Source organism: Pantherophis guttatus, chromosome 3 (genome assembly GCF_059756535.1).
Source record: "Pantherophis guttatus breed Tessera chromosome 3, ASM5975653v1, whole genome shotgun sequence".
NCBI classification, from domain to species: domain Eukaryota; kingdom Metazoa; phylum Chordata; class Lepidosauria; order Squamata; family Colubridae; genus Pantherophis; species Pantherophis guttatus.
This window is the reverse complement of record NC_142065.1, coordinates 116653750-116669730: the sequence shown is the minus strand read 5'-3', so window position 1 is coordinate 116669730 and position 15981 is coordinate 116653750. Positions and strand designations below refer to the sequence as shown.

Genomic DNA, 15981 nt, shown 5'->3' with positions numbered 1-15981 from the left:
ATTTTTTGGAACAAATTAGGTATAGATTCCATAGGATTTTCTGTCAAAAACACTAGGTCATCAGCAAAGGCTTGAGCTTTGTATTCTTCTCTATTGATCCTTAAACCTTCAATTCCTTGGTCTTCTCTAATTTTTTTCAACAGGATTTCCAATGATAGAATATATAGTAAGGGGGAAAGTGGACAGCCTTGTCTGACTCCTTTTGTTATATTAAATTTGTCTGTTATGTCATCATTCATAATTATCCTTGCTGATTGTTTGGTATAGATTCCTGCTATAATTTTCCCAAATTTTTCCCCAATTTGCATATTTTGTAGTTGTTCAATCATAAATTTCCAATTTTGATTATCGAAGGCCTTTTGGGCGTCAAGAAAAACCAACGCTGCCTGCTTCTCCGGGTGTGATTCATAATATTCTAGAGCATTAAGTACTATTCTCATGTTGTTCTTTATTTGGCGTCCCGGCAGAAATCCATTTTGGTCTGGGTGTATATATGTATTTAATACTGATTTAATCCTTTCAGCCAAGATTGCTGCAAATATTTTGTAATCGGCATTCAATAATGAAATAGGTCTATAGTTTTGTATTAACTGGAGATCTGTATCTTCTTTTGGAATGATTGTTATTATGGCTTCTGTTCATGAATTTGGTATTTTGGCTTTCTCCATAGCTTCATTATATAATCGCAACATATTCTCTCCCACTAACTTCTTGCATTGTTTTGTATATTTCTACCGGTAGCCCGTCGGGTCCCGGTGTTTTATTGTTTTTTTGCTTTTTCAGTACTTCATCTAATTCTAATTTGGTTATTGGCCTGTTGAGAGTTATTCTTTGTTCTTCTGTGATTTTTGGCATTCCTGATTTCCCTATGTACTGTTTAATCTTGTCTTCCTCTATTTTCCCCTGATTATATAAATTCGCATAAAATTTCTTAATAATTTCTTTTTTGGCCTCTTTACTATGTTGAATTTCTCCTTTATCGTCTTTCAATTGGTATATCATTCTTTTTTTCTGTTCTTTTTTCAGTTTATAGGCAAGCCATCTGCCCGTTTTATTTGCGTGTTCGAAATAATTTTGTTTCGCCATTTTTATTTTTTGGGCTAGTTCTATTTGATTTATCAAATTCAATTTATGCTTAATCATTTCCCATTCTTCTCTTATTGTTTTGTTCTGGGGCTTTTCCTGGAGTTTTTGTTCTATTTGTTTTAGGTCTTTCTCTAAATTATCTAATTGCTTTTTCTTCTCTTTATTCTTTTTCCTCGTATATGCTATTACTAGGCCCCTTATATATGCTTTTAAAGTATCCCATGTGTTTTGTAAAGAGGTTTCCTCTATTTTATTTATCTGAAAAAATATTTTTACTTCCTTTTCTAACATCGAATTAAATTCTTTTTCTTTACATAATCTTTGGTTCATTGTCCATCTCTTACGTCTTCTTTCCTCTTTCCAGTTTATGAATAGTGGATTGTGGTCTGCCCATTGGTTTGTGCCTATCTCAATTTTTTCTACTTCTATTTTGATATTTGGGGTCATGCCATTTCCAGTCTTGACCAGGAGTTATACGGATGGGAGTAAAAGGTGTATTGGGCCTCTTCTTCATGTGTTTCCCTCCATACGTCTGCCAAGTTTAGTTCTTCAGCCATAGTAAAGAATTCTTTTGGAAGTATTTCTTTTTTCTTCTGTTTTTTCCCCCCAGTTTTGTAGTCCTTCTTTGCATTTACTATTGCATTATAATCCCCTATTACACAAATATCATCATATTCTAATTCTGCTAGTTTTATATGTAGATCTTTAAAAAAAACCTGTAGTTTTTGGTTAGGTGCATAAATCACTACAATTAACATTTTCCTCTTTCCTATTTCTAGTTCAACCATCACCACTCTACCTTGCTCATCGGTATAAACTAGTTTAGATTGTATTTTTTCTTTTACGTAAATCACTACTCCTTTTTTCTTTTTTTGGGCCAGAGATGAATATAGTTTTCCTAATTTGGGGTTTTCTAGGATTTTTTTGATAATCTTTTTGAATGTGTACCTCTTGCAGACATATCACATCTGCTTCTAATTTTCGTAATTTTGTGAAAATTTGATTCCTTTTCTTTGGGGCATTTAAGCCATTAATGTTTACCGAAAAGAGTTTGATCTGTTCATCCATTGCCTATCGTATCTGTTTTTTTGTGTTTCTTGTTTCCATCCGTGCCTTAGCTTTTGCACCTTCTCTCTGTTCTCTCTCTTTTTCTTGCCTCTGTCTTATTTCTTTTTCTTGATTTGTTTCTATTGGTTCTTCTTCTTGACTTTTACTATCTGTTTCCTCCTTGCTTTCCTGTTCTTCTTCTAGTCTAAAGTGTGTGTTATGGAATTCTCTTGCCTTTTCTAGAGTGTCTATTTTATATTTTTTGTCTTCCCACGTAATTAAGATCCCCTCTATTGGCAGCCATCTGTACATTATCTTGTATTTGATCAATAGTTGTGTTAAAAACTGATATTGTTGTCGTAGATTTCTTACTCTTTGGGGTATCTGTTTTAAGATTATAATTTCTTTATCATTATAGATCACCGTTTCTTCTCTAGATTTCTTTTTTTTTTATTGAAAAAGTTTTCAAATACAATTTTTTCCCCCTTTTTTCCTTCCCCCCTCCTCCCTAAACCCCCCTCGCCACCCATCCCCCCCTGTGACTTCTTCACACCAAAAACCTAATTCATAACAGATTACATAATATTTTACCATCTCCTTACTCCTCCTCTATATACTGACCCTTACTTACTAAAAATATTATTGATATTGTTACTTTCCCCTTTTACCATACATTTCAAAAAAAAGCAGTCTGCTATAACATTGTATGATAACTTCTAATTTAGCATAATATTATTATAACTCCCAATTTAGCAATAATCTGCCCTTTTTGTCCTCCCCAAAACTTATATCTATATATTATTACAACATTTCAAAGCAACCTTCCACTTTAAGACTATATAATAAATCCTACTTTAACATTTATTCTTTGTGTATATTAATATAACATTTCAAAGCAGCCTTCCCCATAAGTCCTAATTTAACATTTATTCAACTCTATCCATTTCCTCCACTGCCCTAAATATATCACTTAAACATCCCTTTTCTTAAACTAATCAATCAGTAAACTAACATATTTCCACCCACTTTCCTACAAAATTACCATGCACAACAATTCTTAATATCTTTAATCCACTGCCCACTCTGCTAAAATATATATATATATACATATATATATATATATATATATATATATATATATATATATATATATATATATGTAGGTTTTTAGTTATTCGGGTCTTCTCCCAGACGAAGTCTCATTCGTCATCTTCAGGCTGGTGTTCTCGGCTTCTTGCTCCTGGAAGCACGAAGCCGAGAACACCAGCCTGAAGATGACGAATGAGACTTCGTCGAAACGTCGCCAAGACACTTCCAATTTTACGTGGGAGAAGACCCGAATAACCAAAGACCTACATACAAACACCCGCGAAAACCTGAGAAAACATATATATATATATATATATATATATATATATATATATATGTATGTATGTATGTATGTATGTATGTATGTATATATTCCGTTATTTAAAAAAAAAAGACAATTACTTTAAATTTATAATCCATATAATATCTTCTTTGATGTCTTTCCACTGGATTGTTGAGTCCCTCATCCATAATTGGGTAACGTAGTATCCTGGTACAACAGTTTGTTCAAAGTCTTCAGTCATCATCTGCCCCCATCAGTAATGAATATCCTCATATATATATAAAAGTAAAAACAACCACCCGAGTGACATTATGATTATATTCCATATAGTTGTAATTGTGGCTTTCATCAGGATTATTAATTCCCATCATCCTAATGGGTAACAACCAGATCTTCTGCATGCCCCAACGTAGCTCTCTTGCCTTGTAGCTCAGAATAGTTATAATATATTTATCAATACAAGAAAGAAATCCAAAATAGATAATTCAAATCCAACAGTTTAAGGCTCTTTTCACATCCCAAAATTACGGCATTGCAGAGGTCTGTCACTGTCCTCAGGATGATATTAACCAATACTTCGCCTCCACTATCTTTTCACATATTCATTCATTTTTTTAAAATCACTGGCTTCACCGTTGCTTAATTTAGAAATTTCTGTTTTTGTGAGACCTATTTCTTTTTTTCTTTTCTTTTTGTGGGTTTAATTTCCATCCTGTTTTCCTTTCTACAAGTTGTATATCAACTGATCGGTTTTCATTCTGCTTTATAAGTTGATCTTGTTGGTTTTGTTTTTGTATCTCATATTTCTTTTTTGCCAATTGTATGTCAGCTAATTGATTTCCATACTTGTCTTTGACTTGGTGAATCATCACGTTGAAATCAGATGCCGCTTCTCTCATATTTGTAGATAATCCAGCTGGGGTATCGAGAGAATCCAAAGGCAATTTGTCTACCGCAACCTCTGTAATTCGATGTTTTCCCTTTATTTCCAACTCCTTCTTCTTATCCTGTATTGTGCCTATAGATTTAAGTTCATTTTCAAATTTTTTTGATAAAATTCTTCCGCTTTTTCAACAGTATCTAATTGGTATCTTTCTCCTTGATATCTCAATATTATGCCAACTGGGGCATCCCACCTAAATGAAATATTTCTGTATTTTAACTCAGTCACCAGAAAACCAAATTTCTTCCTTTCCGTTAACATCTTGGGGGGGAGCTCTTTGTAGATCCATATCTTTCTTCCATACAATTGCAAAGTAGAATTGAAGGAATTTTGCACAATATTATTCCTAATTTCTTTATCTGTAAAATAAATCACCACATCTCTAGGCAGTTGCCTTTGCTTTGCAAGCCAGGAGTTTATTTTGTAAACTCTGTCAATCCTACAAAACACTTCCTCAGGTTGAACCTTTAAAATCCCAGCCAGAATTTCAGAAGATATTTTCCTTAAATCATCTCTGTTATTTTCCTGCAAACCTCTCAGTCTGATCGCATATTCTGTAAAATTGTAATGCACCATTAGAACCTCTCTTTCAATCCGTTGTTGTAAATTTTCTGCATTACAAGACTTTTGTTCAACCTCCATTTTAGGTTTTTCTTCTGAGCTATTGTCTTGAATGTTTGTCAAATCATTTTCAATTTTTTGTATTTTATTGTCCAAATTGTCCTCAATTTCTTCCACTTTAGACTCTAATAAGTTAGTATTTTCATCCAACTTAATCATAAATTCTGCAAAGCCATTAGCCATTTTTATAATCTTTCGATCCAGAATATCAAACTTTAATTGCACTAATTCTTTAATTTCCTGCTTAAATTTTTCAAAGTTCTGATTCACAATCTCATCCCTTCTTACAATCTCCTCCAAAAGAAATTCAATTATATTAAAATCAGTTTTCTGAGACTGGAGCTTTAAAACTTGGTCACGTAATTTGTTAATGGGGGAATCCCCCCCCCATTGCTTGTTTGTCCGGCTTTAATGCCATATTTCAACACAGACAAACTATTTTTTTTAAAAAAAGAAAAGAGAGGCAGCAGAGAAAGAAAACTTCTTTCCAACCAAGATCAATATCAGATCTCCAGGAAGAGAAAAAACACAAAAGTAGAGCTTTATTTTCAAGTGTAGCCAAAAGTATTTATTCAGCTACTTTGTATCTCAATAGGAAACGGAAGGACTCTCCCTTTCAGCCCCTTCTCAAGCCTCGGCAATCGCCCTTTTTAAAGATTCTTTTTTCCTTTTCCTTTTCCTTCTTCAATAATTGTTATAAAATAAGTGAGATACTTGTGATTCAGGGTCACAGGTCCAGCTCATATCCCTTCAAATGTAGCCAGGAGCATTTATTCTGCTACTTTGTGGCTTAATAAGAAACGGAAGGACTTTCTCTTTTCAGCTTCCCTGTTCCAGTTTCGGCAATCGCCATTTTAAAAGGTCTTTTTTACTTTGTTGAATATCCTTTGCGAAATAAGTATTAATACTTGCAATTTAGGGTCACAGGTCCAGATCCAAATCTCATCATTTTTAGTTAATCTGTTAAATATCTTAAAAAGCTTGTCTTCGTAGCCTTGTTCTGCAAAAAGTCAGAAGTCTCCCAACGCCCGGAGCGGGCGGCGAGTGCTATAGGGAGCTTCCTCCGCCCGCCCCCAAGAGTAAAAAAAAAAAACCCTGGGGGCTACGGAGAGCTCTACCTACACTCACCTGCTCTATCCCACATTTCCTCCTGGAAATGGGGTTTTTCGAGCCGCCTTTGCGCTGTACAGGCGGCTCTTTACAGGCGAAGGGGCTGGCGGTCCCGAGGGACCGTCTGGTGGCTACGAAGAGCAAACCGGAATTAAGATCCCCTCTATTGGCAGCCATCTGTACATTATCTTGTATTTGATCAATAGTTGTGTTAAAAACTGATATTGTTGTCGTAGATTTCTTACTCTTCGGGGTATTATAATTTCTTTATCATTATAGATCACCGTTTCTTCTCTAGATTTCTTATAGGCTTCATCTCGGATTGATTTTTTTAAGAATTTGACATGGACTTCTCTCTCCAGTCTGTGTTTTCTTATATAATTTGTTTGTACACGGTAAGCTTCTTCCAATTGTCCTTTTATTTCTTCTGGCTCTTTTTGTATCATTCCTGCGATAATTTCCACCATCTTCTCTTCTAAATCCTCATTTTTTTCTTCTGGAATATTTTGAAAACGCAAGAAGTATGAGGCCTTTTCCATTTCGAGCATGGCCAAGGAATCTGACATTTCTTTATTTAGTTGTAGGGTTTTTTGTTCCATTGCTTCTACTTTTAATTCCACGTGATCTATTTTTGTTTCCGTTTTCCTAATTCTCTGTTCATTTTCTGCTATAGAATTTTGAATGCCCCCAATTTTATCCTTCATGGTCTTGATATCTTCCTTGACTTCTCCTAATTCATTTCTAATCTCTGCATGGAACGTTCTCATTTCTTCCTGATTTTCAGCTATTTTTTCTTGTGTTTGGAGCAGTGTTTCCTGGATCTTTTGAAACATATCTTGTATTACATTTGGTGCCATTTCCAGTTTTTCTTTTTCTTTTTCTTTCCCCATCATGCTATCTATTGTTTTTTGTTGTGAGGGGGTAGGAGTCATTACTAACGTATTGGTTGTAGGTTTTTTCCCTGTCTTTGTTATGGTGGATGTTGTAGACATTTTCAATATTCGTGTAAAGCTTTCCAACCTTAACATCAATTATTAAGTTATTCCTTAGTATCTCTTTTCCCCTCCAAACACTGCTTATACACCACACAGCTTATATATAGTTATATTATATTATATTGCCAGTTATCCCAATTGAGCAATTAATTCTTATTCACAGTATAAATCAATTTACTTATCAATCAAGATTTTAGTTTAATTTTCTTAATTTTCTAATTGGCAATCTTTTCAATTACCCCCTTTTTCTTTTTTTTTATTGCAAAAGTTTTACAATTACATTTTCACCCCACTTTTCCCCCCCAACCCACCCCTCCCTCCCCACCCTAACCCCCCCAAACCTGCCCAACCCTCCCCCTCTGACTTCCACAGAATATAATCCCATCAAAATCCCCTTTTTTTAATAAAAAACTTGAACCCCTCAAGCCCCCTATAATTTTTTCTCTCTTCACAATTCATACATTTCTATTTCTATATAACTTTCAATGAAAAACAATTTGATACTTCCTAACTTGGTATTTTTTTTGCACATAATCTATCCATTTTTTCCATTCCCATTCATAAGTCTCTTGTGAGCGATCTTTTAAATATGCTGAAATCTTCGCCATCTCCGCAAAACTGGCCATCTTGAAAGTCCATTCTTCAATAGTGGGTAAGGCTTCATTTTTCCAATATTTACCTATCAATAATCTCGCTGCTGTTATCATGTACAATATCAACTTAGTTTCATCCAATGTAAAACCCTTTACTATACCCAATAAAAACAGTTGTGGAGAAAATTGGATTTTTTTCTTCAAAACATTCTGCATAACCCACCATATTTTTATCCAAAAAGCCTTGACTTTCTTGCAATTCCACCAAACATGATAATATGTAGCATCTAGACTATCACATCTCCAACATTTTGGCTGAACATTAGGATACATACAGGATAATTTCTTGGGATCTAAATGCCATCTGTAAAACATTTTATAAAAATTTTCCCTCAAATTCTGCGATTGCGTAAATTTAACATTCTGAACCCATATTTTCTCCCATGTTTCCAACATTACTGGTTCTGCAAAATTCTGTGCCCATTTAATCATACAATCTTTAACCAATTCAGTTTCTGAATCCCTTTCTAACAAAACATTGTAAAGCCTTTTAATATGCATTGGACCTTTCTCTTTTATATGTCTAACCAATTCTTCCTCATGCAACATAATACCAGTTTTTTGGTCCTCTTTCCATCTTTGTTGAAGTTGATTATACTGTAACCAAGTTAAGTTAATCCCTTCGTCCAACAGTGTCTCTAATGTCTTTAGTTGCCATCTGCCCGCATCTATAAAAAGAACTTCTTTATATAAAAACCCCCCGAGTGACATTATATTTGTATTCCACATGATATGACCAAGATCCAACCATAACGGTATTTTGTAATCCCATTTAAATCGGTGCTTCTTCCAAACTCTCATCAACGAATCTCTAAGTATATGGCTTTTGAACACTTTATCCACTTTGTTTTCATAAAATAAGTAAGCATGCCAACCAAGATCCAGGTCAAAGCTTTCTATATTCAATATTCCAGTCTTTTTCCTTCCAAACCAATCGCTTGCTTGAGTCAAAGCTGCTGCTTCATAATATATCTGTAGGTTTGGAAGTTTAAGGCCTCCCCTCTCTGGAGCATCTTGCATAATTTTTAGTTTCACTCTCGGTTTTTTCTCATTCCAAACAAACTTATTCACTTCACTTTGCCATTCTCTCAGTTGTTTATCACTTTTAAGCACAGGAATCATTTGAAACAAAAAAAGAAATCTTGGCAAAATGTTCATCTTAACTGCTGCTATTCTTCCAAGTAACGAGAGCTGCAGCTTTTTCCAAGTCTCCATATCTTTCCGTACATCTCGCCATAACACCTCATAATTGTTTTGAAATAATTTCATATTTGATTCTGCAACCTGAATTCCTAGATATTTAACCTTTGGTACAATCTCAAAACCTGCCATCCTTTCAAGTTCATGTTTTCGATCTTGTGTCATATTTTTAACTATCATCTTAGTTCTTTTCTGGTTCAGTCTAAATCCTGATACTGCACCATAATCTTTTATAATGTCTTTCATCTGGATTATTGATTCCATCGGCTGTGAAAGGGTAACAACCAGGTCATCTGCAAATGCCCTTAGTCTGTAATCCTCTTGCCTTATCACTATACCTTTCAAGCTGTTCGAATCCCGTATTGTATTCAACAAGACTTGTAGTGTTAAAATAAATAACAAAGGGGATAACGGACAACCTTGTCTTGTTCCTTTCTCAATATTAAAATCTGTTGTTAAATTTCCATTAATAATAATCTGTGCCTTTTGCTCTTGGTAGATTGCTGATACCGCTTGTATAAATTGATCCCCAAAGTCCATCTTTTTCAAAGTCTTTAATAGAAAATTCCAATCCACTCTGTCAAAGGCCTTCTCCGCATCCAAAAAAACCAGCACTGCAGGGATCTGTTTATTCTTCTCAAGATATTCCAATAAATCTATAACTTGCCTTACATTGTCCTTCATATATCTACCCTCTATAAATCCCGCTTGATCATCATGAATCACCTCTTGAATTACTGGCATCAACCTGTTGGCTAGTACTTTTGCATAAATTTTATAATCATTATTCAGAAGAGATATTGGTCTATAATTCTCCGGTTTTTTAGGACCTGCTTGCTCTTTTGGTATCAAAGAAATATAAGCTGTTTTCCATGATGGGGGTATTTTACCCCCTTGTTGTATATTACAAAATAAGTCTCTAAGTTGTTCCACCATTTCTGCTTGCAAAGTTTTATAATACACTGCAGTCAAACCATCTGTTCCCGGAGCTTTGGCAGTTTTCAGTTGTTTAATTGCTGCAATTATTTCCTCCACTGTTATAGGGTGATTCATTCTTTCCTTTTGTTGATTAGTAACTTTTGTAACTCTTTTGTTTTCTAAATATTTTTCTATAAGTCCATTCTGTAGATCATCTTTAGCATATAGTTTAATATAATAATCTACAAAAGCTTCTTTAATTAATTTTTGTTGATAAATTTCTTTCTCAGTCACGGAGGAAACGCCGGTCACTAAAGGGTTACAACCAAGCCAGTAGCTCTAGGACCGAGTCCACCAACAAAAGAAGCCCCGCCTCTTCCTGTATCCAGTTTTTAGACTCGGTCCGGTAGAGGACAGTCGTGTCTGTTAGTTCTCTCTCTCATTAACTCTTTGTGGGGGAGTTATTTGGCCATTGCTGGCTTATTTCTACTTAGTTTGCTCCTTTCTGCTCAAATTGCTGGAGTTTTCTTCAAAAGTGGCTAAACTTTATTGGAATCAGCTGGGGAGTGCTAGAAACGCTCCAGTGGCCCTGAGCAGCCCTGCAGCAACGCCCACGTGCGTTTTGCATCGCCCTATCTTTTGCAGCACTTTCAAAGGATTTTGGAGGCTTTTGGAGAGGTTTCCCTGCCTCCTGCTGCTGTTTAGAGAATTGTGGCTGCAGATTTCTGGCGCGAAGGCTTTTCCACGCCCAATTTTGCCACGCTGTTAAGCCCTTTGGCTAGTGGCTATTTCCTGCCTCCTGAGTAATCTTCCTGGCTCCTGGATTCTACTCTGCTTCTCTCCTGGCGCAGTGAGTTACCTGAACCTCCAATTATTCCCTGTGGGTGCATTTAAGGGTGATTTCTATCCTTTGCATTTATTCTGAGCTGCAAAAGTAAATTTCTGCTTTATCATGGCTGATGCTAGGAGCAATAAATCCCAAAGCAAAGGAAAAAGGGGCCATTCTTCTGATCCTAAAGAAAGTTCCTCAGGGGATTCTGTTCCTCCCAAGGCAGCCAGAGTTTCTACTAGATCCACTCACTCCAAGAGTGCTAATATTGCTGCATCATCAAGAGAAGAGACCAGGAGGCATAAGGCCATGGAAAAGGCCTTTCAAAAAGCTGCTTCAGAGGCCTCTAGAGTTTCATCTCCTTCTGTGGGGCCTTCTAAATCTCCTGCCCTCCCCACTTCCAATGTGGCTGTTCCTTCTTCCCAAATTCAAATTGAACATGATTTTTCTCCTGATCAGTCTAATCTGGGTGAGAATGTAGCTGCTGATGCTTCTTCAGTTTTTCCTGCTGCTAGGCCTCTATCTCCAATTGTTTCTATTCAGGCCCCCCCAAGGCAAGAATTTCCTGAGGCTCAAGCCCAAACCTGCATTCAGGGGTCTGAGGCTCCTGTAAATTTAACTCCTGCCCTAGCTGAACTTGTTTCTGTTTCAATTAGGCAGGGTATTGCTGAAGGCCTTCAGCAAAGGGCCTCTTCTGAGGCCTCCAGTTATGTGAGTCAGCAGAGTCGTTCTGTGAGGGCCCAGATGGTTGCTGATCCTGTGCAATGTGAAGAAAGGGCGGATTCCCCGGAAAATGCAAGTCAAGGTTCCCTGTCTGAGGGGGAAATTGCCCCTGATCAAGATCTCTCGGAGGATGAAGGCCTTGAACCAGACCAGCCTTCCTTCATTGGTCTCTTCAAGCCTCAATTATTCAGATCCCTTCTATTTAAAGCTCAAAATGTTACTGGACTGGGAATTTCTTCTACTCCTTCCTCTCAAGGGGCTTCTACACCATCTTCTCAGCATCCCTCTTCATCATTATTATTTCAGGAACCTTCCATTCGTGCAGAGGTCGTTCCAGCTCCCAAGCTGTTTTCTGATGTCGTTCAAAGACAGTGGTCTTCTCCTAGTTCTGGCCCGGTTCCCAATGGTCTAGATAAAAGATTTTATAATATGGCATCTGATTTTGCTAATATTCTTCAAGTTCCTTCTGTAGATGCTCCCGTCGTCGCCCTCTCTTCTGCATCTCCTCTTACTGGTCCGTCAGAGGAATTCCTGCGCCCTGAAGATAAGAAGTTGGATCGCTCCTTGGTCAAGGACCACCAGGCCTCTGCTTGGTCAATTCAGGCCTCCTCGGCAGCTTCCTTTTTTAACAGGGCCTCCATCCTTTGGCTTCGCCAATTACAGGAAAGGCTGCCTCCTTCTGATATGCGATCTCACCAGGACATCAACAAGATCCTAGCTGCTGTTGAGTTCTCTGCTGATGCTACTCTGAATGCGGCAAGATTTTCAGCTAAGGCTATCGGGGCTTCAGTCACTTCTCGTAGGCTCCTGTGGCTTCGTCAGTGGCAGGCAGATGTTCGGAACAAGTGGAGACTGGCTTCAGCTCCTTTCTCGGGGAACTATCTCTTCGGCCCAGCCTTGGACCCACTCCTCATCGAGACGAAGGATCATCGCAAGATTCTGCCTGCCTTATCGAGAAGATCTGATCCTCGTCAGCAGGGTTCCTTTCGAGGCCATTCCTTTCGCTCCGACTTCTCTTCCTTCCAGTCCAGGCCTCAGCGGTACCCTCAGCCCAGGGGCGGACAACAGCAGGATTTCCAGGTCAGGCAGGGGTCCCGTTTCCCTCCCCGCAGACCCTTCAGGGGGGGTAGGGGGCGTCCCTTTCGCAGGTCCCGTTAGTTCTCCTTTTCCTATCTCTGACTCCTTAATTGGAGGTAGGTTAGCATTTTTTGCTGACCAATGGGATTGTTCAGTTTCAGACCCCTGGATTAGACGTACTATTAGGTTTGGGTTGACCCTTGAGTTCTCTTCTGTTCCCCCTGACTTGTTTGTCAGGTGCCCTGTCTCTCATGTCAGGTCCAAGAGGGTTCTGCTAGATGAGGCTATTCAACACCTTTTGGAGATTAGGGCTGTTCAATGTGTTCCCCTAGGGGAAGTTGGCCAGGGATTCTATTCCCGTTTGTTTCTAGTTCCCAAGGCTTCAGGAGGCTGGAGGGCCATATTGGATCTTAAATCCTTGAACCGATATATAGTCTATCGTCGGTTCAAGATGGAATCCCTCCAGACCATTCTCCTTTCGATCCGTCCAGGTGATTTTTTGTCTTCCATCGATTTGACGGAGGCTTATCTCCATGTGCCCATTTTTCCGGACCATCGGAAATACCTCCGTTTTTGTTATCGGGTAGGCATTATCAGTATAGAGCCCTTCCCTTTGGCCTTTCCTCAGCTCCTAGGGTCTTTACAAAGATCATGGCTGCCTTATCGGGCCATATGAGATCTTTTCCTGTTAGAGTTTTGTTTTATCTAGATGATATTCTTATTTTGTCTAGTTCTGAGGTTAGGGGTAATGAGGATATTCAGGTCACCCTTCAGACCCTGCATTCCCATGGTTTTTTGGTTAATCGTTCTAAAAGCAATCTAGTTCCCTCCACGTGCATTCAGCATTTAGGGGCTGTTATTGATTCTGTCAGGTTGCAGGTTTCCCTTTCTCAGGATCGTCAGGACAGCATTGTTGAGCTGGTAGGTCAGGTTAAGGCCTCTCGCTCTTTTTCCCTCCTGGGGCTTTCCCGCTTGCTAGGGAAAATGGTTTCTGCCTTCGGGATCACTCCCTGGTCTCGGTTTCATAGCCGGGAACTTCAATGGTTTTTACTTCCGTTTCAACGGTCTCGCAGGAGCACGTCAGAGGCCAGAGTCCCCTTGACTCCTCAAGTTCTCCGGTCCTTGGCATGGTGGACCTCTCCGGCTCTTGCTCAGGGATGCCTGTTCAGAGTGCCTCAACGCGTGAGCATCACCACGGACGCGAGCCTCTTCGGATGGGGGGCTCACCTGGGGTCTCAGCTGGCCCAAGGGCAGTGGTCGGTCCAGGAGAGGGGACTTCACATCAACATCTTGGAGCTCAGAGCCATCTTCCGAGCTCTTCGCAAGTTCGCTCCTCTCCTTCGAGGTCTGGATGTCTTGATCAGAACAGACAACGTAGCTGCCAAGGCCCACATCAACCGGCAAGGAGGGACCCGCTCCAAGGCTCTCATGAGGGAGGCATCTCGTCTCTTCAGGTGGGCGGAGAGTCACTTGGCATCCATCCACGCCTCTCACATCTCAGGGTCAGCAAATGTTCAGGCGGACGCTCTCAGTCGATCGGTGGTGGACCAGACGGAGTGGAGCCTCGATCCATTTCTGTTCCAGGACATCGTGCATCGCTTCGGCCTTCCAGCAGTGGACCTCTTCGCGTCCGAATCCAACCACCAGCTTCCGAGGTTTTACACGAGATTTCCTGTCCCGGGAGCCGAAGCTGTGGACGCCTTGATCAGCCCGTGGCCTTGTGGTCTTCTTCTCTATGCTTTCCCACTTCTTCCCCTCATCTCCAGGGTCATCAGGAAGCTGTTGCAGGAACAAGCCGAGCTCATCCTTCTGGCTCCCTTCTGGCCCAGACAACCGTGGTTTGCGGATCTGATGGCTCTCTCTGTTGATCCCCATTGGCAGATCCCGGCCGACAAAATATCTCTGTGGCAGGGCCGTCTAGCTCATCCAGACCCTCAGTGGTTCCGGCTGACCGTCTGGAGGTTGAGCGGTTCCTCCTGTCCTCAGCCAGGGTGCCTTCGGAAATAATTTCTATGATCCAGGCCTCCCGTCGAGGATCAACGAACCGTATTTACAATGCCACTTGGATGGCCTTCTCTGCCTGGTGTCGCCGTAAGAAGGTCCTTCCTACTGCTGCTTCCATTCTTGACATCCTGGGCTTCCTTCACGATGGATTCATTTCGGGGCTTTCTCCCAATACCCTCCGGAGGCAAATCTCTGCCATCTCATCTATCCTCACCTGCGGCACCGCTGAGTCGGTGTCCACTCATCCTCTCATCCATTCATTCCTCAGAGGCGCAACCAATCTACGTCCTCCGGCTGTTCATCGGTTTCCCACCTGGGACCTGAATAAGGTTCTGTTAGCTCTTACTGGTCCTCCTTTTGAACCTCTCCGGGAAGTCTTGCTGAAGTTCTTGTCTTTTAAGGCAGCCTTTCTAGTGGCTATCACCTCGGCTAGAAGGATCTCGGAGTTGGCTGCCCTCTCAGTTCGCCAGGATCTCTGTATTATTCATCCTGATCGAGTAATTTTGAGATTGGATCCAGCTTTTATTCCAAAGATCAATTCAACTTTTCATCGTTCTCAAGAGATCATTCTTCCCAACTTCTGTCCTTTCCCCCGTCATCGCTTGGAGACTGTGTGGCACAAGCTTGATGTTCGTCGGGCTCTCAAGATTTATATCTCCAGGACTTCTTCCTTTCGTCGCTCCGAGGCTCTCTTTGTGTCTTTCCAACCCCAGTCCATGGGGTCAAAGGTTTCTTCTACTACCTTGGGTCGATGGCTCAGGGCTTCCATTTCTTTAGCTTATGAAGCTCAATCGTTGCCAGTGCCTCGTGGTGTTACAGCCCACTCTACCAGGAGCGCGGCTACTTCGGCTGCCTGGTCTACCCAAGCTTCACTCGAGGAGGTCTGCCGAGCCGCTACTTGGACGTCTCCATCTCCATTTATCCGGCATTACCGGTTGGATGTTTATGCATCGGCGGAAGCCTCCTTTGGAAGACGTGTGCTGCAGCGGGTATCTTCCCAGGACCAGGAGAGGCGCCGGCCTTCTCCCTCCCAATAGGTACACGGGCTTTGGTATATCCCTTTAGTGACCGGCGTTTCCTCCGTGACTGAGAATGAGCGTTGGTCTTACCTGATACGCCACTTCTAGTCACTAGGAAACGCCGGTCACCCCCTCCCAATTGGTCCGGCACCTCTCGTGCTGGCTTTTGGCTGTTGACAGAGGGGGGTGGGTCCTGGGAATTTTTTACCTTTCCTTTATTTTTCTACAGACACGACAGTCTACCTTTCGTCCTCGTCTCAAACTGGATACAGGAAGAGGCGGGGCTTCTTTTGTTGGTGGACTCGGTCCTAGAGCTACTGGCTTGGTTGTAACCCTTTAGTGACTGGCGTTTCCTAGTGACTAGAAGTGGCGTATCAGGTAAGA

General features: G+C 40.3%; 2 protein-coding genes across 7 annotated transcripts in view; both read left to right on the top strand.

Moving 5' to 3' along the window:
* The window catches only part of HDAC3 (histone deacetylase 3), a 187172-nt gene that overhangs the window by 13664 nt on the left and 157527 nt on the right, over positions 1-15981 (top strand). The window lies entirely within an intron of this gene.
* Positions 8862-14442, top strand: LOC132710489 (uncharacterized). Its single transcript, XM_060686755.2, has 2 exons — positions 8862-12577; positions 13648-14442. The coding sequence occupies exons 1-2, from the start codon at positions 10898-10900 to the stop codon at positions 14440-14442; spliced, it is 2475 nt and encodes an 824-aa protein (XP_060542738.2). The 5' UTR covers positions 8862-10897.

Coding starts and splice junctions, on each gene's coding strand:
- LOC132710489 (XM_060686755.2), top strand. CDS start 10,898: ATGGCTGATGCTAGGAGCAATAAATCCCAAAGCAAAGGAAAAAGGGGC. Junction 12,578..13,647: donor GACAACAGCAGGATTTCCAG/GTCAGGCAGGGG, acceptor ACGGTCTCGCAG/GAGCACGTCAGAGGCCAGAG.